This window comes from Mustela lutreola, chromosome 9 (assembly GCF_030435805.1).
Source record: "Mustela lutreola isolate mMusLut2 chromosome 9, mMusLut2.pri, whole genome shotgun sequence".
Taxonomy (NCBI): Eukaryota; Metazoa; Chordata; class Mammalia; order Carnivora; family Mustelidae; genus Mustela; species Mustela lutreola.
Window position 1 is genome coordinate 21,406,586 of NC_081298.1, and position 23,286 is coordinate 21,429,871.

At 51.1% G+C, this 23,286-nt stretch overlaps 2 protein-coding genes across 4 annotated transcripts; one reads left to right on the forward strand and one right to left on the reverse strand.

The window, feature by feature from the left end:
* The first annotated feature begins 359 nt into the window (after positions 1 to 359).
* BLCAP (BLCAP apoptosis inducing factor) lies at positions 360 to 10,829 on the forward strand. The gene is made up of 2 exons (XM_059133254.1): positions 360 to 506; positions 8,862 to 10,829. Exon 2 carries the CDS (start codon positions 9,038 to 9,040, stop codon positions 9,299 to 9,301), a length of 264 nt encoding a protein of 87 aa, XP_058989237.1. The 5' UTR covers positions 360 to 506; positions 8,862 to 9,037; the 3' UTR covers positions 9,302 to 10,829.
* On the reverse strand, positions 4,575 to 7,051 carry NNAT (neuronatin). Of its 3 annotated transcripts, none has more exons than XM_059133257.1 (3): positions 6,867 to 7,051; positions 5,841 to 5,916; positions 4,575 to 5,598 (listed from the first exon to the last, which is right to left on the reverse strand). In XM_059133257.1, the coding sequence occupies exons 1-3, from the start codon at positions 6,936 to 6,938 to the stop codon at positions 5,369 to 5,371; spliced, it is 378 nt and encodes a 125-aa protein (XP_058989240.1). In that variant the 5' UTR covers positions 6,939 to 7,051; the 3' UTR covers positions 4,575 to 5,368. The 3 variants fall into 3 exon arrangements, with proteins under 3 accessions (XP_058989240.1, XP_058989238.1, XP_058989239.1); XM_059133255.1 differs by having other exon boundaries at positions 5,836 to 5,916; positions 6,867 to 7,047; XM_059133256.1 differs by lacking the exon at positions 5,841 to 5,916 and having other exon boundaries at positions 6,867 to 7,050.
* Positions 10,830 to 23,286: the final 12,457 nt, after the last annotated feature.

A 23,286-nucleotide genomic window follows, 5' to 3' on the forward strand; every position in this document is an offset into this window, starting at 1 on the left:
GGGAGAGGGCGGACTTTGAGCCAAGAGAAGGTTTGCCCCGGATGACCCGGGTAACCTACGCACGGACGCGGAACCCAGAGCTCACCTACCGAGACTAAGGTACGCCCCCTCGGGCTCTCACTGAGTAAGGATCACAATCTGCTGCATATGCATGAGGGGACCATGAGGCCCTGATTCGGGACTACCCGAGATGCGCCTGACTAAAAATTCTTCGGACTTGAAGACGTGAGAGCTCTGTCAGTTCCTCACACGTACATAGAAAGTTTTCAAAGGCTCATAAGAGGCGAACCTTTGGGGGATATCGGGCGAAGATGACCGCAACTTGGGGTTTATGATCAGGCGTCTTCTGGAGGCAGCCCAATGCCAAGAGGGGTCCTCGGACTGCTCCACTCGAAGACGAAGGGGGCGTCTCCCCGGCTTCCTGCGGCGTCGGTGGCGAGCTGAGGTGGAGGCAGGCTGCGGCAGCGAAGGCGACAGTGGCGGCGGCGCCATGGCAGGGCTCGCAGGTACCGTGGCGTCGGCCCCCTGGGGACGGGATGAGAGGCCCTCAGTGCGGCGGCGCCGCCATGTTGTCCCTTTGGGGTCACCTTAAGGCGTCTCCCCGTCCTTTTCTAGGGTTTTCCTTCCGCGCACCCAGGGGGCCACCCCTGTCCGGTGTCACGTGATTGCCCTGTGTGGCCCTAACCTGGGCCTCGGGAGTCCTTTCCCGGGCCGAGGCCGAGTGACCGGACCCCTGGGTCTCGGTCTGGCCTCCAAGGTCAGTGCTCGCCTGTCTATTCCCGGGACGGGACAGGCAGAGTCGGGGAGCGCGGGGCTGAGGGGCGCGACTACCGCCTCTTCGTCCCAGGGGCCCATGGCAGGGGGCCCAGCTTCTGAGAGTCCTGTTATTTTGTCTCCGACCCTTCAGTCTTATTTTTTTTTAAATCAGAAGGGGCGTGGGTGAGAGGGGCGTAAAGGGGTCTCCCGCCCCAAGGCACCCGCTTTGGTGTCTAAGGTGATGGGGTAATAGGTTGACGCTCGGCTTTGAGTCACGGGTGCTTCTTACCTATCTCATAACTTTACATCAAGTCTGGACACCATTTCCTTTCCTCCAGTATATATGGGGAGTGGCCCTCAAGGGCAGCTGAAGGAACGGAATGCCTGGCACACCAATGGCCTGAAAGAATGGGGGATGGGGAACAGTTCTTTTTGCTTACCCCTTCCAGACTTTCTGTAAATTCCTTCCAGGCCTCCGTGTCCCTTTTCAACGCTAAGTGTTGGGCAACGCTAAATGTTGGGACAGACTGGGATCTGTCCTAGGGAGCGAATGATCTTTCTGTTCATAGGTTCGGATCGTGTTTTATCCCTTTCAGGGAGCTGGTGTGTTGGGAACAGCTTCTGTTTGCCCTGCCTGACATGGTCCAGCCATCCCCTCAGAGCCTTCTGGACAGCAACACCAAAGCCAGGACAAAAAAAAAAAAAAGTTCCAGCTTAAGTGCTAATGCCAAGTGTTAGATCTTGTTTATTTGTTTATTTTAAATCAGAGACTCATTAATGTCAAGCACATCTTTAAAAGATTCAGAGCCCTGGTCAGTTTCCAGTGACCAGATCAATTCCGGATCTGTAATTGGTCTTGTTAGAATTGCTGCCAAAAACGTTTTAACCTTTTATCTGTAATATGTTGTTTCAAAGAGGAATCTGGAAGTCTGGGTTTGGCTGTCTTTTTTGTTGTTCTCTTCTCTTTGAAACATATGCATTCCATTCCAAGCCTGTCACTGTGTGCTATACCAAGGACCATGTGTTGCCTTCCTCTTTGACTTCCTGCTCTGGGAATGCTCAGGAATCTGGACCCTGCTGGGGTTTGGGCCCTGTGGGAGGGAGAGGGGGTGGAGGGGAGGGTGAACAGTATCTTTCCCAGAGAAGATGGTGACATGACTCTGGGGCTTACAGAGGAAGTCAGAGGTCACCAGGGAAAAAGAGACTGTTGGTTAGGCTAATGTTTTGTGTGTTGTGTGTGCGTTTGTGCACGTTTAAATCTAGGGGGGTAAAACTAACTGCAAATTCAGAATCTCACTTTAGGGTGCTGGCTCCTGAGTAGATACAAGTTTGAAAATAGATCCGTAGCAAATGGCTCACCGCAAACCTGCTCCCTCATCCAACGCAGGTGTAATAAGCTGTTGCTGTCCCACAGCTAAAGCTTAAGAAGCTTGTCCCCCACCCCTTCTTCAGTCACAATCCAAATACTCCACAGGTAGAGATAGCGGTGTCACATAGACCCCACAACTCTGAAAGTCATGGTACCTAACCCTACCCGCCCGACCCCCAGCTTACCTGGTTAGGCTGACGCTGACATCCTTCTTGGGGTATTCTTGCCAAGAGTCTTGCCTTTCCAAAGCCATTCCAAAGCCATTCCAATCCCCTCACAAATCATCTGCTGTATCCTTGGTCTTACAGGGACAGAGCCTTTTAGGGGTGGTGGAGATAGTTTGGGGGAAAGGGAGGCCTGTGGACTAAGGGCCCTGCAATGAAACTGTAGTCGTTTTTAACTTCTACTCTCTATCAGAATAAAATGCTTTATTGGTACTGCTTCTGGAAAAATTTTTATAAACAAGGTGTGTTTGGACCAGACTTCTAGGTACCACACAGGAACAGAAAGTGGACACATCCCTTCTGCCTTCTCCAGTGGGTTGTTTGCTGCCAGAACATGAGGGTCTGGGGATGAGGGATGAAAGTGGGAGAGTGGTCATTGCACACTCAAGCCCACCCACGTGGATACAGGCCACCAGGACAGCGCTTGCCTGGAAGTCTGTCATCTCACCATGCCACTCTGATGGATGGATGGAGAAGCCCCACAAGTGGGCTTTGCCAAGATTATCTGGAAAGACTGAGGCTGCCAGCAGCTTCCAGCCTTTTAAAGGGGGTACAGGAGGCTAAGGGGAGCATGCTCTGTCCAGAATAGCCAGACCCTTCCATGCCTGTCTGTCTGAACCCAGTTACCTTCTAACTGGGCTGAGGTTAGAGCATGTGGGACAGTGGGGCTGTGGGCCTACCCCTTGAAGGCTCTGAGGTGAGGCAGTCTTCACTGAGAACACATTTTGAAATGTCCACGGTTCTGTGGGCTTAGTGTGGAAAACCACAGCAACTCCCAGTCTTGAGGCCTGCCAACAACTTCAGAAGGGAGGTGTGGGCACTGCCTGCTGATGAGTCAGCCTGGGGCAAGAGGAGATCCACCCCACCTGCAGGCTGCAGTAGAAGCTGGAGTCACCCGGCCTAAGGGAGATGGGAGTCTCTGATTACACAACCCCACCCCAGTCCCCATGGGTCCTGATTGCCACTTTGAAGGCAGAATGTTGCTAGTGTCTTGGAGTTCACCTGGATCTTAGCAGCCTTGGTACAGAGGGGAGCTGATGGTGAGGGGTAGGATGCGACCTGGCCAGTTTCCCTGGGCTAATTGATGACAAAGGCCAGTACCAAAACTGAGGTTTGTACCCTCTACTCCCATAATTCTCTGATGCTGTACTAAAGTTACAGGTGCCTCTAGAGGTGCTGGCAGTGGGGTTTAGAAAGGGGTTGCTTAGAGGAGGGGAGATATTATCAGGCTCAAGGGGCAAGGTGCTTAGTGCTCCAGAAGTGTTTGTGACAACTGTGACTAAGGGATTTGAGGAAGTGGCAGAGAGGGAGATTTACCGCTCCAAATCCTCCCTTGGTGTTGACCCAGGAACAGGTGTGTAGTGACAGGGACACATTAAGCCAGAGACAAGGCTGAACAGGCGGCAGGGCCATTTGGTGAGGCAGTCAGCTGACCATGTGAAAGGAGTCCTGACTCACTCAAGAGTGAAAGAGGAGAGAAAGAAGCCAGGATCCAAACAGCCAGGCCACCCGCTCATCTACCCTGACATGGCAGGAGAGAGCCCAGGGCCAGGGACCTGGTAAGTCCCTAAGAATATGGAAGCTAATGCCAGAAGTGGAGAACCCACTAATGGGGAGAGCTAGAGAGTTTCCTGGGTGTCGGTTAGGAGACCTGGAGAGTAGCACAGCAGAGTAGAATGTCCTTATAGTGGTCCCTGTAGGGGTTTTAGGGCCTGGAGGGATAAGGTGGGCCAAGGAGGCACCATACCACACCTCTTATCTGATACTCATTGTCCAAGCCAGTGCCCACTGTTCACTTCCTTCAGGTTCCTGGATGGAGATAATACTTTATGTTCTGAAGTCCTGATCACCCCCTTGGTCTCTAGTACCCCATCTTGAAGGCTAGTCCCACCTTTCTTGCCTCCCATCTTCCCCAGTAGTTACCTGCCAAGGCCCATTATTCCAGGACAAGTGAAGGCATCCACCCCTCTGGGGAAGGTAAGTGGTCCTTTATTCTAGAGACCACAATTAAGGATGTAGACCTTTCTCTTTGGGGTGGGGGAAGTGTTCCTTTATCTCAGAACAGTGTTAAGTGAAGATGGAACTGGGTTTGCTTATTCTGCCTTTGTTGCCTCCCCCACCCTCCCTCTCTCAAGTAGTGTGCCCCCCGCCCCCCGCAGTGGTACATCAGTTCAGTCTTAAGGAGTATGTGTTGAAGCCTTAAAAGAAGTCACAAGAGAGACAACTTTTTGGTGCACCTCCACCACCCCGCAGGGTCCTGGGACACTGTGCGAGATGGGGGAGGTACTGGTTTTTTATTTTTTTGTAGAGGTGGTCCCTGTCCTCCAGGAGCTTACAATCTAGCTGGGGAGACACAACTAATGCACACTTACACAGTCAGTACAGTTAGCGATTACCACAATATTGACCACAACTGCGTGAGACCAGGGAAAGCAAGATCAGTGAGGGGCTGGGAGCTCAGAGAAGGTGTTTTAGTAAAGATGGAATTCATTTACTGGTTGAATAGGTCCAAATTGAGTGACACATTTCTTTTGGGGTGGGTTTAGGAGGCAGGGAGTGGGGGAAGGGAATTGAGGGAGCAAAGGCAGCAAGGCTGGAATGCACGTGTTGTAGGCAAGGGACATTGAGAGGGCCCCCCTCCATTTCTTAATCCTCCTCCCTCCCTCTCGCCCTCAAGTCCCGCCACACAGGCATGCAGCTGGTGCCTTGTCTGCTGCATGGAGATTCAGGGCTTTGGCTGGTGATGCTGGAATGTCCATTCTGCTGGCTGGTGTGGTTGTCTGGATCTCTGTGGTGGGCCTGTTAGCATGGCCATGGCTGCGGGGCTGGGATGGCGCTGTCCCGACTTGGTCCAGATCAGAATGCATTGCCTGTGCCCAGATCTTGGGGGTAAGCTCCCCCCCCCACCCCCCCTCCTCCCTCTACCCCACCCAGCAGTCAGAGGGGTGCAAAGGGGCTTGGAAGGGATCTGGTATTGTCGTCATTGTCGGTGCTGCTTCTCCAGGAGCCTACCGGCCCCTCACTGACCTTGGCAAATGCTCCTCTGGCGAGAGAGCACAGGGGACCCCCCATTCCTGCGCGGCACTGGCTCCCATGCTGGCCAAGAAGCACAGGAGCACCTGGTGACAAGGCCGCCCAGGGCTGGGGGCTGGGACCTCAGTTGGGGGCACGCTGCCGGCGCTCTCCCAGCACCTGCCGCCCGGTCCTCGATACCGTGTATGCCAGCTTCTGCAGGGAGTACCTGAACACCTGCAGCAAGAGACCCGGGATCTGCCCTTAGAGGCAGGCACCCGCAGCCCGTCTGCTGCGCTGCCGTGCCCGCCCCTGCCCCACCCCCTGCCCCGCCCGCCCGCCCGCCCGCCCGCGGGTTGGACTTAGAGGCAGGCGCGGGCGCAGCTTGTCCACGAGTCAGGGCAGCTGGAGCTTTTCCAACTGTGCTGAAGGCTGCATGGCAGCAAGCTGATTGGACCCACAACTTAGGTATACCTCACTTCTCGCAATGGGCTGTGTCCCTGGAGGATTTCGAAAAGCGAATCCTACCCAGTAAATGCAGCATTCCAGGAACACCTTAAAGGAAATATGCGATTCCTTTGGCAAAGGATTCCCTTAGTAGGGAATTCTTCCTGCAAGGGGTGCTTTTAGGGTAAATGATTTTATGGGCAAAGTGCTTTCTTCTGATTTATTTTTACAAAGCACTTTGCCTCTATTTGATTTTTTATTTTAATAAAGCGAATTGTCCTTTTGGAAGCGCTTTTTTTCTCTCCCATTTTTCCTGCAAAGAACCTTTTCTAATTGTTTGCTTCAAAGCGCTTTTTATCTGATTCATGTTTTTTCTGTTAGCTCCTTTGTCTGATTTTTTTTTCTGCAGTGCGCTTTTTATCTAATGCATTTATTTCTGCCAAGTGCTTTTGCCTGATTTATTTTTCCTGCAATGCGCATTTTCTCTAATTCATTTTTTCCCGCGAATTACTTTTCTCCAATTCGTTGTGGGTTTTTATGAAGAGCTTTTTTTTTTTTTTTTTTTTGGCCTGAGAAGTGCCTTTTTCTAACTTATTTTTGGTTCCACCTTCGCAAGCGCTATATATATATATATATTTTTTTAAGAAATTTCCCCGCAATGCGCAATTTTTTAAGGCGGAAAATTTTGCTATGCGAGCGTAAAGTCTCTTCGCAAAACACAAGTGCCCCGCCTCCCTCCTGGGGTCGAGTCTGGGTATAGCGGGTTTTTCTTACCGCGTTGGTCGCTAAGAGCCTCGGCGATCGTCAGCGGCTGGCGCCCGCCGCGCCCCAACTCTTTGTTCCCGGCCGGGCGCGGGCGCACTGGGAAGGGTCTGCGCGAGGAGGAGGGCGCAGGGAACGCGCGGGGGCACGCGGTGCCAACCGCGGCACTTTGGCAAGCAGGGTTCGCGGCAATAAGGATAGGATGGGTCCGGGAGGCGGCAATTGCGACGTGGGCCTGCCGGTTAAGGGGGCGCCAATCGGGACCCCTTTCCCACCCGGTACCTGGGCACACTTACCTGCAGCAGCACACGGAAAATGTACCAGCCAATGATGAGCAGCTCAGCCGAGGCTGCCGCCACTGCCGCCATGGTTCCGAGAGTGGTGGGTGAGTGGTCGAGAGCAAGCGCGGTTCGCCAAGGCCCACCGATTTCTTGGAGTTCGCTGTTGGGCGCACTGCCGCAGCCGCGGTGGCCGCGCCTTAAGTATCCGCCCGCCACCCAAGTGCGCATGCGCGTCTGGGGTGGGTTCCATTGAGGAGGGGTGGCCGGGGGCGCTTCTCATTCGCCAGGAGAGGAAAAAATAATTCATTTGCTCTTTCCACACCGACCCCCGCCTCCTGAGTTCCATCTTAGCCCCTTTCCAGAAGATTCCGCTGTGCCCGCTTTTAGATTTTAGTGTAAAATGGAGAGGAACTGCAACTCTTGAGTAGCGCAAAGGGCTGGAGTAGGGGATGCACGCCTTTTGGCACGGAACTCCTTCTCTGAGCGGTGGCCTGCAATTTCTATCCCAGTGTCCGTGACACACCAGTACCCCACCTTGGGCACGGGTGGAAAACTAGGAAGACCTCATTTGCCCCACAGAGCGGGGGAAAAAAAAAAAAAAGAGGTGCCCCTTCCCGGAGCCTTGGCTTCAGAGGCCCGTGGTTGGTACTCATTCTGGTATTTGATGTGCTCTAAGCCCGTGTCCTCTGCTTCCCGAGAGTCCCTGAACACGGAACTTTCTCTCATTCTTTGCGTCCAGCTTCTTAGAGTTACTACCAAGGTGACTATTGAAAGAAATAGAGCCAGAGCACTGAGCTCTAGGCGCACAAGCAGTAGTCCCTGGGTCTACCCTGTGGGAGGGATGCGGGAGGGATCGGTGCCTTTGTGTGCCCGGAAGGGGTGGGATGAGCTTTTCAAAAAGTGGTCGGAAAATGCTCCGGGATCATTTCTGCCAGACAGGTCTTTTCAATCTCTCTCATATGCTCCCCTCCCCCCTAGGCCCTGGTAGGACTTCACACAGCCAGCGAGGTTCTTTGTACCCGTTGTGCTGGGCAGCTGGAGGTCGGAATGGGGTTTTGCTACCGTCACCAGAGGGTTGTGGCCACCGCAGGTCCATTTCCAGGCACAGCGGGGAAGACCCAGACAAGACCCAGACACGGGTTGCGAGCTCAGCCTCAACGCCCTAGGGGCCCGCCACTGGAGAGCGCCTCTCCAGCAAGCTATCTAGCACAGGGGCCAAATGGCATTTGCCCCTCTGTGGATAGAAAATTAATTTTGATTAAAAGCTCACAGAGGTCAGGTTCTATACAGTGCCAGCAGCAGATGGAAAGTGTAAGTGATCCAAGCAAAGTCAGTTTGGATGAGGTAGCATGGTGATTTTTCCTACATTGACTTTCTAAGAAGTTGGCTGGTTTTGGCAAAATGATGCCAGGCTGCCATCTTAAAACAAAATATTTGGTAGTACTGCACCCCCACCCCCTCGCCCGCCCCGTGGCCTCACAGGGCATGCAAGGATCCATTACCAGCGAGCTCCGGCTGGCAGTGAGGTGCTTTAACTCTCTACCGAGCACCTGCTGTGACAGACTAGATACAGAACCGAACCTTGTTCTTATTTTGTGGGGGCACAGCATGGAGCCCGTGGCCATCCGGTGGCAACCACAGGGCGGTATTGTGAGGTCTGGGGCCCTTGAGGACGGGCTGCAGCCCCAGGAGGCGATACATGATCTCTGCTGGGCAGGGCCCAGGCAAAGCCAGTCCACTGTGCCGGACCTGCCCGAAGAGCCCTCTGGCCCACCTCCCCGACAGGCCCGGGGGAGATACTCGAGGAGCTTCCTGAGATGGTGATGTGGAGCGGAATAGACTTCCATGGGTGGGCAGGGAGGAAAGGGCATTCACATTTGCTGTTGTTAACCATGATCCATTTTCCCAAATAAGTCTACATTCTGTTCCTGTTTTTTTTTTTTTTGGTGTCTGTCTGTCTGTCTGTCTGTTTTTTGTCTGTTTGTCTGTTGTGTTGACTTTTCTCTTCAGGATCCCTGCTGCCTTGGTGATCCCGGGCTGACAGCCAGAGAGCACAGCGGCTCAGCTCCTGGAGAGTGAGGGTTGAAGAAAGCGGAGGGCAGCTGCCTGCGCCCGCTGGCTCCCATTAGGTCGGTTCCTGCAGCGGTGCCCGGTGGCCTTGGCGAAGGCCCTGCCCAGCAGAGATCATGTATTGCCTCCAGTGGCTGCTGCCCGTCCTCCTCATCCCCAAGCCCCTCAACCCCGCCCTGTGGTTCAGCCACTCCATGTTCATGGGCTTCTACCTGCTCAGCTTCCTCCTGGAGCGGAAGCCTTGCACAATCTGTGCCTTGGTTTTCCTGGCAGCCCTTTTCCTCATCTGCTATAGCTGCTGGGGAAACTGTTTCCTGTACCACTGTTCTGATTCCCCGCTTCCAGAATCGGCGCACGACCCCGGCGTTGTGGGCACCTAACAGCCTGCCCAGTTAGCTTTCCAAGGAAGCAGAAGATGGGAGGGGAGGCATTGACATAGGTCATAAAGCATTGGAGTTTCAAATCCCGCAGCCCCGCGGGTGCCACATTCCTGACGGCGCCTTTCTTGGCCTGTGATGTTTTATCCTTATAATGTGAATAATGGCACTGACCGGTGCTTTTATTGTAGAGTCCTGTAGTTGTGGGTGGTCTTGTGATTGTGTGTGTTCTGTCCCCATCTCGGTTCCCCCCCTACCCCCCAGGCTGGCAGGATGGTCACCCCCATCGCCTCATTCCTGCGAGGAGTCTGTGCCCATCCTGGTCCACCGTCCCAGCATGACCTGGGCAGATAAAATGCCAGTCTTGTCACCTCTGTGACCCCCTCCTTTTCAGGGTCTCTTCCTTTCCCAGAATGTTACCATCCCCTCAGTCCCTGTCCTGGTTTCCCTTTAGTTCTCTTCTACCCCTTTCCTTTTTGGGGGAGTACCTGTCTAAGACAGGGCTCATTTTTGCACTTATCTCGAATTTAAAGAGATTGCTGACGCCCGAGAGCCTCGCTTTTTCATCCTTCTTTCCCCAGTCAGCAGCCCAGACAAAAACGTGTCTTGACTGTTTGTTGTTCACAAATCTCCAGTATTTTCTCCACTCATTTTTAAGAAAGAAGTAACAGAGACCTGTTGCTCTTTCACTTGGGTGTCTGGGCTCATGCTTACCAGCCCAGCCTCACTTTCTTTGCCCTTCCTCCTGCCTTTCTCAGTTGTCCCAAGGAGGGGGGCCTCACCGTGTCTCCCGTGCATGCTCTGCAGGATTGAGGTGTGGCGTGTCCCTGTAGATCTAGCAGTCCCCAGCCGAGTGAATGGGAGAGTACTTGTGTGTTTCATAACAGCCATGATCCCTGTAATAGGTGTTTGGATATTTTTTGGCGTGCCGTGAGTGTGTGTGTACGTGCGTGTGTGCGCGTGTGTATACAAATACATGTGTATATTCCTTTTAAAGAAGCTTTATCGAGCGTGTTCTGACTTGGAGGTTTAGCAGTAGCTAGCTATAGTAGGTGCCGCTACAGTTTTTATTTAGCATGGGGACTGCAGGGTGACCAGCACACTGGACTCCGAGATGGTTCAGACAAGACAGAGGGGAGCGGTGGCCATCGTCCTTGTGCCAGGAGCTCCTTCAGTCCTGCGCATAGAGACTGTACCTTATGAAGAATACACAGGAAGACTTTGTGACTGTCACTTGCTTTTGCTTTTTCTGCGCTTCTGTAACAAGTGTTGGCAAACGAGACTTTCTCCTGGCCCCTGCCCACTGGGGACCAGCATGGTTGTCCGTCCAGTCTCAATCATCCATCTTTCTCTTGCCTGAGCGGGAAGGGCAGTGGGCCAGGCAGAGGACAGAACTGGAGGCAGTCCATCTAGGGAATGGGACTGTGAGGCCACACTTGGGGAACATGTGGACTGCTATTCCGGAGCTTTTATTTTTGGTGTGTTCGTTGCACAGCTGTTTGAAATGTTTAATAAAGCTTTATAAACTTTACTTTGTGGTTTCATGTGGCTGTAGTCCATTTGGGTCGTGGTGTTGGATTTCTGCGTTGGTGGGGGACAGGGGGTACCTTGGAGGGACTGAGTCTTTGGCGCCAGATACCTTAGCCCGAAAATTTGATCTGCTCTCTAGAGAGCAGATGGTGGGGTTGGGGGAAGGGAGGAGGGGGCAGGCCAGGCGGTGAACAGGAGGGAGTCTGAAAGTTTTTAGAGATGAGACATTCGTGTTTCTCAGCTCCCATGGCCTCTCGCCTGAAACTGTTTCCCTCCATAGGAGATTTGAGTAACCGATCCCTTGACAAACAACTTAGGACAGCTGGAGCTCTAATCATCAAGGATTTTTATGGTGCTGCTTTTGAAGTAAAAATAAAGTGAAACTCCTATGGCATTTCAAGTGGAAAAATAAATAAGGCTGGCCTCCAACCAGGGGGCTTAAGGTGATGGCTAGAAGTGCAAGAGTGTGGCAGGTCCCTGTCGTTGATGGGCACATGCTCCTGTGGCTGTGACCTTTGAGACAAAGCGGGTGGCTTGCCAGGGACCTGGGCTGGGTGTCCACCTCTCAGTCTCTTTTCCTTCTAGAAAACCTAACTGGAGCACTGCTGTCCAAAGCACAGTGCTGTGTAAGGGTTTCTGGAGGTAACTGTTGCAAAAGGGCTTTGGTAATTTCAGAGGAGGTCACATGTCTTTTCTAGACTTTTAATTTATTGCTGTAAAGTTTTGTGTTATTTTCTCTTGCCCTTTTTAAATCTCAACATTGTCAGTTTGTCCCTTTTTTCATTCCTAGCTTTGCTTGTCCACGCTTTCTCTTTTCTTGACCAAAAGTTGCCAAAGATTTATCCATTTTAAAGGTACTTTCAAAGAACTGAACTTGTATTGATTATATCTGCTGAGTATTTTCTGCCTGATCCTTTTGTGCCTTTACCTCTGAAATCTTCTTTTCTGGGTTTCTGGATTTATTTCATGGTTCAGCAAAGTCTTGACAAGAAGAAGAATCCTGCATGTGGGAAGGAGGATTTATTCAGCAAACATAGCCCCTGTATGAGGCTTGCTGGGGATTTCAGGGGCAAGACCCAGGCCTGACCCACCAGGAGCGCATGATTCTAGCCTAGTGGGGAAGACTTAAGAAAATAGACAATTGCAAATTCCAAAAACAAAACAAGCAAACAAAAAAGGCTTTTGTGGCCCCACTCTCCCGTGGAGGCACCTGGATGATAAATGAAGCCAAGATTGTTGTTTATTTTGCTCTCCCTCAGAAAGCAGCTTTCTGTCATAGGTCAGGCCTGCTTAAGAGTTACAAACAGGCCTCCCTCTGAAAGATGTGTGGCCCTTGCCGGCAGGGAGCCTGCAGCCCCCTCTCCCCCAAACCCAAGGTGACTGCCAAATCAGCATTCCATCTGCCGTATGTGCTGCTTTCCACCTTGGCATGCACCCTGCCTCATCTTCCTGAAATGTCTTTCAGGAAAATGAAAAGTAGATACCTCTTCTGGAAAAGAGCAAGGGCACCGGGCCTTAGAAAATCATGCTCTGCCATCCCTCTGGTTGCTCTGGCTCCTGGTGTGAGAAGGGTGCTAACGAGGTACCTGCTAACCACGGGACCCCATGAGGCCTTAGGCTGGGCTTCTGTCAGAACTGGTCTGTACCCTGCTCTGGACCTTGGTTTCCTTATAGGTAAAATGTGGTCTTGGGAGCAAACAGTTCCTAGCCCTAAATACTAGGAATCCTTCTTCCTAGGATCTTAAGGTGCTCCTGGATACACTTGAGAAAGATGACTGAGCTCCAGGAAGGGGGCAGTGCCCTTGCAGGACAGCCAGTGTATGCTTTCTCCTTTAGTCAGTATACCATGTGAACCCAGATACGCCTCTGTCAGGAAGCCTTCCTGAACTTTGTCCCTTCCTCTTCCTAGCGACTGGGTTCTCCCACCCCTCAGGGGGATCTGCACTGTTAGTCAGGGGTGCACTTACCAGAATCCGAGTAGGACTAGGCCTGGAGCCACACGGAATGAATATCCCTGCCATCAGGGAGGGAGTCATCCAGGCTGATGGGAAAGGGCATGACATTGGGCAGATAATCCCACCGAGACATGTAAAACTATGAATTGTGGCAGATGCTATAATAGGAGTCTAAAAGGGGATCTGATGCAGGCCGGAGGGGACTGATGTTCAGGCTGAGACCTGAGGACAAATTTGAATGTTTGAACAGTGCACGAGATGTTATTTCTCAGCATCTCATCAAGCAGTCTCTGTTCTTGCAGATACAGAAATCGGACTGAAAGTAAAATGAAGGGCCACCAGTATGTGGCTGTCCTAGAATCAGAGCTCAGATGGCTTTTGGCAACAGAGGTTAGGCTGTCGAAGCTTCAAGGACTATACTGGGAGATACTGAGGGACCTAAGACTGACCTGCTGCTGGCAGGCCCCCAAACAGTCCTGAGAACTCTTCAGCTTCCAGCTGACTAGAACCATCACCGATGAGGATCTGGTGGGAATAGGGGATAACCCAATCCAATCTGGATTCTTTTAGCAAGGGACAGGACAGCTAGCATTCGAGCAGTGAAAGTGACAGGGCTGTCCAGAAGGCCATAGCCCTGTCCAGCTCCTTGGGAACAGGGAGAAGGAGATCTCAGGCGTGCTGGTGGGTTGGGGAGGTGAGGGCAGGAACCAGGGAGGGAGGAGGATGGAGAAAAGTGATAGAAGGAAAGCTGCCTCCCATTGAACCCCTGCAGGAAAGGAGGCCAGAGAAGGGTTGTCACCTGTGTCCAATCCCCCACATCCAGTGCAAAACTTGCCCCTCACCCCCAACCCATCCCATGATGGGTAGAAGGGTCACACTCTGGAAAAGGGAAGAACTACGAAGTGCTCTCCTCAGCAAATGGTGGAAGGTGATCCTGACTCCAGAGGGGATGGTCCAGCCTCCGCCCAGCACCCTGCCTCCCTGCTGTCTTCCCAAAAGCCAGAAGAGGGGCGGTTTGGTCTGCCAAGCTTCAGACAGAGAAGGCAGTATCTTGAGAAAAACTTTGATAATAGAGTGGGCTTGGAGAAGGGAGAAACCTGGCCAAGCAACAGCTAAAGGCTTCCTACGGAAGCCCTTGGTCTCCTTTGGGATGCTGGGACTCAAAACGGTGGGAGTAGACTTGGGGAACGCATAGAACCAACAAACCTTAAGAGGTGAGGCTTTGGGGAGCCCCAGGTCCTGTGCTTCCACCTTTGTGACCACACCTCCCAGAGCCTGTTTCCTCATCTGTAGAATGCACATCATAAGATGTCGTCTTCACAAATGGTCCCTCTCTTCTGGCCTCTACCTCCCATCCTTACTGGGCTCAAGCCTCTTAAGGATGTGATCTGATCATCCAGCTCTCCTGCTCAATCGTTCATGCCAGGAGCATTGGCCAGACCCTGTGCCAAGCTCTGAGAAGCTGATGCAGAGCAAGACCACACTGTTCTTGAGCTCAACTCAGCGGGAGGGCGGCACCCCTGCAGATCACTGCAGGACCATGTCTGGCCTCTCACCTCCTTTCCTGGGCAGCTGGGAGTCTACACTTGGCCGGCTCACCAATTCTTCCAAAGCTAGACTCTCAGCCAATTCCCTGCCCCACACTGGTGGTTGCAGCTCTCTAAGGGGCCCCGATCTCCACCCATCTCATTTCCCATGTGACTTTGCTGTCCTCCGTTCACTCTTTCTCAAGCCATGCGTATGCCAAGGAGGGGACAGGACTAGAAGTCTTGAACATTTCCAAAGCCATCAGTGAACTTCACCCTGGTTATTTCAGTACCCCTGTTACTTCTTAAAGATACAGAGTAAAAGAAAGTGTGTTACAATAAGCAAGTGTTTAATTAAAGGACTTTCTGCATTAAAGAATAAACGTCAAATCTCTTGGGTGCAGAGTCTTAGAGTCAGGGCACACTCGGGAATGTCTCTGAGGGAGGAAGACAGACAAAGCCGCTCAGAGGCTCCCTGTTGCCTGTGCTCCCAACTCCTTAGCTTGGCCACCAACGCCCTGTATAACCCTTGAGGGTGGGTGCTTGGGCTTTGTCCCTTGACCAGGCACAGGCCTAACCAGACCTGGCAGGGAACCTGCTGACTTGCTGGCTAGAGGGGTGGCTGGAGGGATGACCCAGTCAGTCAACCTCTTGGACTTTCTAAGGATTTAGGTGGCCCAGTCCTTCTACAAGTAAGAAAATTCAGTTTGCCTCCCGGTCTCTTCTCAGCAACTCTGAAGTGACAATATTTTCCAGCCTCCAAACTATTTCACACACAGATGTCACAGAGACTACTATTTCTCAGATATGCAAGAAGAACCTTATAAATGGTTCCACAGCCTGGCATCCTCCCTCTGGGAATAGGTGACTATGGGTCACCTGTCTTCCCTGAGCCTCAGTCTCCCCATTTGTAAAATGAGGCGTTTGGATAACCTCAAGTTCCTTTCCAGCTCTAGCATCACCCTCAGATGTCCTGGTGCCTAGGGTGTCATTACACAGGGGACGTGGTGACTCTGGGATCTGGGTCAAGTCCATGTCTTGGAGCATGGAAGAATCATGGTGATGGCTGCAGCCGCCAGAAGATGAGCTTGGCAGAACGGGCTAGGAGATTGCTCCACCGCTGGTGACGTGTCCTGGCAGAGTCTGTGCAGGTAGGTTGATGCAGGTAAAGGGCAGGGTTGGGCTGTCCATTCTCTTGTGATCCCTAAGTAATGGTTGTCTGCAGGATCAGAAGCCTTCAGGACTGGTGGGTGCCAGCGAGATTCAGCCATTCATACTGGCAAAGCAGGTGAACCATCTTTTCACACACCGTCCTGCTGGGGCTTCCAGAAAGTTTTCTGCTCCCATTCCTTGAAGTCCTCTCTGTATTTCATTGTCTATGCCTGGAATTATACCTTCCCATAGCCTTCCAGCTCCCCATCCAGGTGGCATGTTCTGTGAGAAGACTGTGGCCCCGATACCATAACCAGCCAGGAATGGCTTAGCTCAGAGGCAGAACCATGAGAGAAAGACTTGTCCAAAATTGCAGCTCTATTGAAAGAAAAATATTAATCCATTTCCAGTGTCACCTAAGAGCACACACCCAAGTTCAAATCCTATTTTAAAAGGTCAGAAAGGAGATACAAGCCCATTAAAAATCAAGGAATAAAGGAATTGGATAATTAACGAGTGTCTGAATGGGGAACCCCAAAATCAACAAAATGACATCAAGAAGGCAAAGACCAACCAATCCGACTACATCAAAATTAAATATTTTCAGAATCAAACAATATCACAAAGAGAACCAGAAAGCAACAGGTAAACGACCTGCAGATCCCTAATGGGTAAAAGAATACAAGCAAAACCTTAATGGTAAAAATGCAACAGGAAAGTATATAACTCACCTAAATCGACTTTACAGAAGAAGAAATAGAAGAACTGACAAAATTTTTTGAGAAAATATTCAATCCACTAATAACTGAAGATCAACAATAAAAAACATAAGGAGGGGCACCTGAGTGGCTCAGTTGGTTAAGCCTCCAACTCTTGGTTTTAGCTTAGGTTATGATCTCAGGGTCGTGGAGTTGAGCCCTGCATCAGGCTCTGCTGGGCACGGAGCTGGCCTAAGATTCTCTCTCTCTCTCTCCTCCTCCCTTGCTCACGTCCTCTCTCTCTCTCTCAAAAGAATAACATAATAAGGAATTATGAGTTTCCCCCCAGCAAATCAAGGGGGAAGGTTTAAGAACACCCAGTGCTGACGAGAACACAGTAGAACGGGCACTATTATTCAGTGCTAAGGGGACTGTGAATTGGTGTAACCTATTTGAAAAGTAGTACAATAGTCAAAGAGAAGGAGAGAGGTGAATGTTTCAAGAAAGGGCAAGTAGCCTATGTATTTATACAACATGTATTGTCTTCTTTGTCTTCAATTGTCTTCAGGCATGGTGCTAGGTACTAAAATACGAAGATAAATAAGATATGGCATATCTTGGGCATATGGTCAAAGGGTTAAGACACACAGATACTAAAATGATGTGTAATAAGAAGGCCAGAGATGTGCTTGAAACGTGGGCAAAGCAGGGAGCAGCTGGGATGGGTGGTACATATGTGAGGCTTTCTGGGAGTGTCTGGGGGGTTCCTAGAAGAGCCGCCCAGATGAACAGGAGTTAGTCAGAGGGCAGAGCAGAAGTAAGCATCATGGACGAGCTCATGGACAGTTCAGGGTCACCAGAGCATGAGAGTAAGGAACGGGATGGAGAAGGTGGGACGGGATCGCACAGTGCGTGTCTGTCTAACTGTCTTAACTGAAGACTTGGTTCTTTTTCCTCTTGACAAGAGGGGGCCTCTGAAGCATTTTGAGCAGGCAGGTGCCATGGTCAGATTTCTGTTTTAAGGTGGTTACTCTGATTGCCTGGAGACATTGGGAGGGGCAAAGGCTAATGAGGGGATGATCGCCTTGGTCCAAGTTGAGAGGGCAAGGCCTGAATTAGGGCTGGGCCAAGAGGATGGAGAGAAGGTAGAACTAGAGAAACCTGCTGACTGATGGTGGCTGAGTTAAAGAAGGAGAGTCAAGGATGCCTTCCCCGTTTCTGTCTTGAGTAACTGCATGGATGGGAGAATACCCCAGAGAAAGGACAGACTTAGGGGCTAGAGGAAGGCTGTCGAGCTCAGTTTTGGACAGGTTGAGTGAAAGGTGGGCGTCCCGGTGGAGGTGGCCTACGAGGGGCTAGGCGGAAGGTTTGGCTCCAGCAGGAGATTTAACAGAAGATTTGGTTTATAACTGATTGTGACTGTAGCCGCGGGCTTTGGTGAGCTGGGCCTTGGAGAAATGGCAGCTAAGAAGAGAAAGGGATCCAGGCAGAGAACCTATTCCCCATGTAAGGGGTGGGCAGAGAGAAAGATGAGCCCACGAAGGCAAAAAGTCAGAAAAAGGTGGAAGAAGCACCTGAAGCCTGTGTTGACATGCCAACTCAGGGATGTGGAGTATTTCCAGGAGGGAACACTCAACAGACAACAGAGAAAAGCCAGATAAGGACTGAGAGCCCATGGCATGGAGTGACTGCGGGCTGCTAGATCCTCACAGGGGCAGTTTCCTGTGAGAAATGGGGCAGAAGCCCCGCAAGGAGAGCGGAATAAAATGAAAGAGGAAGGAAAAGGCGACAGCATGGCCCCCTGTCCGGAGAAGTCTGGGATGCTGGGAAGAAGTACTCGAGTTATGATTTGGGTTAAGGAGAATCTCGGAGCTGGGCCGAGAGGAAATAAGGATAGATACGACAGAAGAGAGGTGGAAAGGGCTGTCGCCTAATGCGCTTCTGTCGGTAGAAATCAGAGGTGAGATCTAAGGACAAGGTCAGTAGGGAAGAAAAAGGTCCACTGGTGACCTTGACTAGAGCTGCTGTCAAGTAGGAGGATATATATGCCAGCTGGGAGCCCACAGAGGAAGTGTGGGCATGTCCTGGGAGGGACAGATGGAGAACTCGGGATGAGCTGGAAGGAGGTGCAGAGTTCACAGGGCAGGGCCAGACACTGAGCTGTGACTGACCCTTTAGGAATGGATGCAGGCCGAGGACCTGCCAAGGAGACTGAGCAGGAGGGGCTAAAGGAGAAGACCAGAAAAGTAATGGTCCCGGAAGCCCAGGTAGCTGAGAGTTCCCACGGTCAGGGTGGCTACTGGTGGACCAGATGCACAGAGGTCAGGGGAGATGAGGGCATCCCCCAGACCTGGTCTTGGGCACTTTTGCCACAGCAACTTCGGGGGGAGGGACCAGGAGCCCGCCAGCTGGGGGATGATCTGGAGTCTGGCTGAGAAAGTGGGAGGAAGGAGGGGGCCCTGGGGGGGGGTCTCCTGCCTCACCCTGGGGTGGGGTGCAGCAGGTCTCAGGAAGGTGCTGTGCCTTACCCGCTGTCATTTGGACAGAAGAGGGCTATGGGAACTGAGTTTGAAGGGCAGCAACGAGTTTGAAGGGCATGCAAGGGGCCCCAGAGCGGCGGGATTAAGTGTAGATGGGAAAGGATTAGCCATGTTGGTGGAAAGGAGCAAAATTAAATCATGTACATTTTACGAGGTAAGCTGATCTCCATGTTCTTCTGGAGGCTTTTGCTCTGCCCTCTGGGTAGCGACTACAGCTCTAATTAGCAGTGGTTTCATCCCGCCTGTGTCTGGGGCCATGTCTTCCTCAGTTTTTGTACCTTTCGGCACCTAGCAACAGGCAGCGAGCGAGGTAGAGGCAGAATCATTATTTTCCGCTTGAAATCAAACGTCTGAAATTGAGGTTCAGAATTCTGTTTCATCACAGAGATTTTGTGACAATTCCCAGGGAATCCGTGAACAAGGAAATATAGTTCAAGGTTGAGGCTGTCATGGATGTGAGACTGTCTGCGTCCCAGTAAATGAGCTGTACTCCTCTGTGGGCACAGCCCTTTACAGTTTACATGGTGGATCATTACATTTGTCTCGTTTGGTCATCGCAACCCTGTCCTCCCACCCCTGGTGAGGCACACCGCTGCCATTAGCCCCATGTCACTTAGGAAATTGAGACCGAGAGAGGCAGGCTGGAAGGAGAGAGTGATGGGCAGTGACGTGGATGGAGACTGGGCACAATCCTCAACGCTACATGCACAGCCCACCAGCATGCAGTGGTTGTGTCTCCTAGACATGGAGTAATTCTCTTTCCTTCATATTTGAACAGGAGTCAAAAATCAAACAGAGCTTTGCTCTAACCAGCTGAGCTCTGGCCTAGAGCCACCACTGACAACACCTGGCTTTTGTGTACAGGAGCAGACCAGGTGCCACCACAGCCACATAAACTAGAGAACAGGACATTTCCCTACATACTGTAACAAGGGGAGTGAGGAGGAATGAGAGACGCCAGAAAACCCAAACCCCGAGACATCCATTACATGAAGTAACCAGCCCAGAGACAGAGAGACAGATCTGATAGAAAGCTGTGGTCCAGATGAGAGACAGAGGGGCCTGAACTGGACCAGTGAAGATGGACAGAAATAGATCAGAAACTCGTAGTAGCTAAAACCCAGAAATAATTGGTGTAGGATTCACTCTCAGGTAAGAGAGGGCAAAGATGAGGGTGGCTCCCGTGTGTCTGGGTGGGCCCTGGGTAAGTGGGGGGAAGGCCCCTGTGTATGAGGAACACAGCATGGAGAGCCAGTGTGAGGGGCAGGACAGTGGACTCAGATACAGCCAAGGGGTCAGGGTCACAGCCAAGTGGAGCCCAGCAGGCACTTGGATCCGGGGTCTGGAGCTCAGGAAGAGATTGGACTGGAAGTACTGGCCCAGGGCCATGGCTACTCAGAGAGTAATGGGAAGCCCGAGAATGAGTGAGATCACCAGAGACAGAATGGGACAGGGCCCAGGGTAGAATCATGAGTTACAGTGACCTGTGAGGAATCAGTCAAGGTGTGAGCAGGTGACAAAGGCAAAGAGAAGGAAGGACCTCAGAGATGTGGACAAACAGCTACGAGGGGGGTTGCCGGGGCAACCAAGGTAGCGAGGCATTCCAGGGAGAAAGGAATCAACATTGTCGAACACGGCAGAGAATTCCAAAAAAGACGGACTTTTTTTTCCTTTGATCTCATTATTAGTAAGTTTTTGTTGACCTTAATAAAAGCATTTTGGGGGAGTAATAGGGCATAAACTGAACTAAGGTTCAGATGTGAGGGGGAGGTGATTCTGTCACTAAGAGCCCTTTGAGGAGTCTGGAAGGAAGACTTGGAGAGGTGAAGGATTAGGGGCAGAGAGTTTGAGCGTGGGAAAGATATGAGCAAGTTTATAGGCAGACATCAGCTCCCAGATGCAGCAAGCATTGTTGAGTGACATAATTTTTTCATTCTACACATTCTAATTTAATGCCTATTATGTGCCTGGCAGAGTGCCTAGCAGCGTGGATATTTGGTAAATGAATTAGAATCCCTGTTCCCATGGAAGTTGCGCGGTAGGAGAGGAAAAAGACAGGAATGAAATAATGGGCACACACTGATATGCAACATGAGTGGGCACTCTGAAGGAGAGGAACTAAGTGCTGGAGGGTGTCCAACAAGGGGACCTGTCCTAGGCTGACTCCAGGAGCCTTCCCTGTGGAGGTGACACTTGAACCAAGCTCTTCAGAAGGGAAAGGAGTTAAGTGGACAGAGTAAACTGGGGAAAAGCATTCTGGGCAGAGGGAACAGCCTGTGCAAAAGGAGAAGAGGTGAGACCAGAAAGGCAGGCAGTGCTGGTTGAGCAGGCTCTTGGAAGCCAGGACTGAGACCTGCTCTGGTATGTCACTGCCACCTGAGACTGGTTATGCTATGGAGAAATCAGAAGGAGCACAAGAAGACTTAGGGAGACCAGTTAAGAAGTGTCTGGGTCATGGTAGACAGAATTTGGATAGTCAACATAATCTGATTAGTCTTGGTGCTGATGGAATGAAGTAGGGCAGGGAGAGGAGGAGGGATTCAGAATGACCCCTGCATTTCTGGCTTGTTGTACGGATGAGGTGGCAGTGCCATTCTCAGAATTGGAAAGTCCTAGAAAGGGACAGGGTCTGTGAGGCCGACCTCAACTCTGGTAGTACACAGCTAAGACATCCAAGTGGAGATGGGAAGGAAGTGGCTGAACACCTATATCCAGAGCATAGAGTGAGAAATTACAGAGACGGGCTCAGAGTTCCTGAGGGATCCCAAATGTGAATTAAAGCAGTGTCAGGTTTCTGGAACATTCTGAGGCTATGAAAGGTGGCTGAGGAAGAAGAGGCTTGAAATAGAGCCCAAGAAGCACCAACACTTGGGAGCTGTAAAAGGAAAGAAGAATCCTCCTAGGACACTGAAGAGAAAGGACCAGGGAGGCCTTTCAAACCAGAAGGATGACGTGGTCAGCAGAGAGGTCAGGTGGGGGGTATGTGTGGCTGATCTGTGGGCCCCTCTCATGTCCAACTGCCCAGTTGCCATGGTGGCCCTGATGATCAGCACCCACCAGGGCCCGTGCTCTGAGACTTTTTGGGGACTTCAACCAAGGCAGCTTGGGTGGGGGTCCATTAAGGAAGAGGGAACAAAGTCTAAGTCCTTTTCATTTTAATCTTAAAGGAGAGCAATGCTGGTGTATGAATATTCTGAGCAAAGCAAGCCTGAGTGATGAAGCGATTAAGAGCGGAGACAATTAGTGTGAAATGAGCTCCCGAAGGGGCCAGGATCAAGTCCAGAGGTGGAGAAATTCACTGGGGGGCATAATGTGTATTGGACCGAATGGGGCAAAATGAAATTATTTACCTTTTAGAGAGTGACTTGATCTCCATGTTCTTTTGGGAGCTTTAATCTGACCTGTGTACTGACTACAGTGCTAATTAGGTCAGTTTTATCCTGTCTTGTGGCTGGGTTTGTGTCTTCGTTTTCTTGTTTCTCAGCACCTAACGACAGGCAGTAAGCTCTTTGCGTGCCAAACCAGTATTTTCTGCCTTGGGATCAAATATCTGAAGTCAACACTCAAACTCTCCAACCAAAGAGACTATGTGACAATTCTCCAGAAGTTACAATGCAGGAAAGAACTGGGGCATGAAGTCATGGGGTTTGGGTGAATGGAGGGAGAGCGGAGGTACCAGCTCCCCTCATCCTTGTAAGCTCTGTGCCATTTGTGTATATTCGCATTCCTCATCCCAACTGAACCTCACATCCCCCCACAAGATAAAGCATGACCCAATTTCAGAGAGGAGGAAACAGACGCAGAAGAGGAAGTGCCTTACTGACACAGAGCACAAGCGGCGGGGGCTCGATTCAGAACTCAGTGCAGCTAGTTTAACAGTCCTTCCCACGACCAGGCTGAGCCAGAGAGAAAGAGGGAGAGAGAGGGGGTCCAGGAGCTGGAGGTGGAGATGCTCCGCGGGCACGTGCAGAGGGGTGGACGCGCAGTCCAACTCCAGACCTACCGGATATTAAAGCATCAAATCCAACTGCAGTGATGAAATCTACAGTGTGAGAACAAGAGCGAGGAGCGTTGTTCTAAACCTCCCCACCGCATGAATGATGTGTACATTCTCTATTTGCATCTCAAGCTTCCGTAATCTTAAAAACTTAAGTCTTTAATCCATCTGAAATGTGTTTTTGCGTATGGTGTGACACAGAGATCTGATCTGATCTTTTTCCAGATGGATAACCAGCTTGCTAAGCACCATTTATTGTCCCAACACCATCTTTTCTCCCAGTTCCCTATGTCTAGACTCTATTCAGATGTGTTGATCTGTTCATCTACTTCTGGGCCAATACTAGACTTGAATGAGCAGAGCTTTCTCTAACTGCCTGATAAGGTGAGTACCCCTCCCTCCCTAGCCTTTCGTTCTTTTTAAAAAATTACCTCTGTCATATTGCACATTTACTTTTTCATATACATTTTAGAATCAACTTATCAAAGTTCCATGAAAAATATCTTATTGGAATTTTGAGTGGGATTGCACTGAAGGGAAAAAGGAACACCTCTAGGTTACCAGTTCTCATCTGTGAACATGGCATCTGT

Coding starts and splice junctions, on each gene's coding strand:
- BLCAP (XM_059133254.1), top strand. CDS start 9,038: ATGTATTGCCTCCAGTGGCTGCTGCCCGTCCTCCTCATCCCCAAGCCC.
- NNAT (XM_059133257.1), bottom strand. CDS start 6,938: ATGGCGGCAGTGGCGGCAGCCTCGGCTGAGCTGCTCATCATTGGCTGG. Junction 5,917..6,866: donor TTTTCCGTGTGCTGCTGCAG/GTAAGTGTGCCC, acceptor ATTTCCTTTAAG/GTGTTCCTGGAATGCTGCAT. Junction 5,599..5,840: donor GACACAGCCCATTGCGAGAA/GTGAGGTATACC, acceptor CTCTTGCTGCAG/GTGTTCAGGTACTCCCTGCA.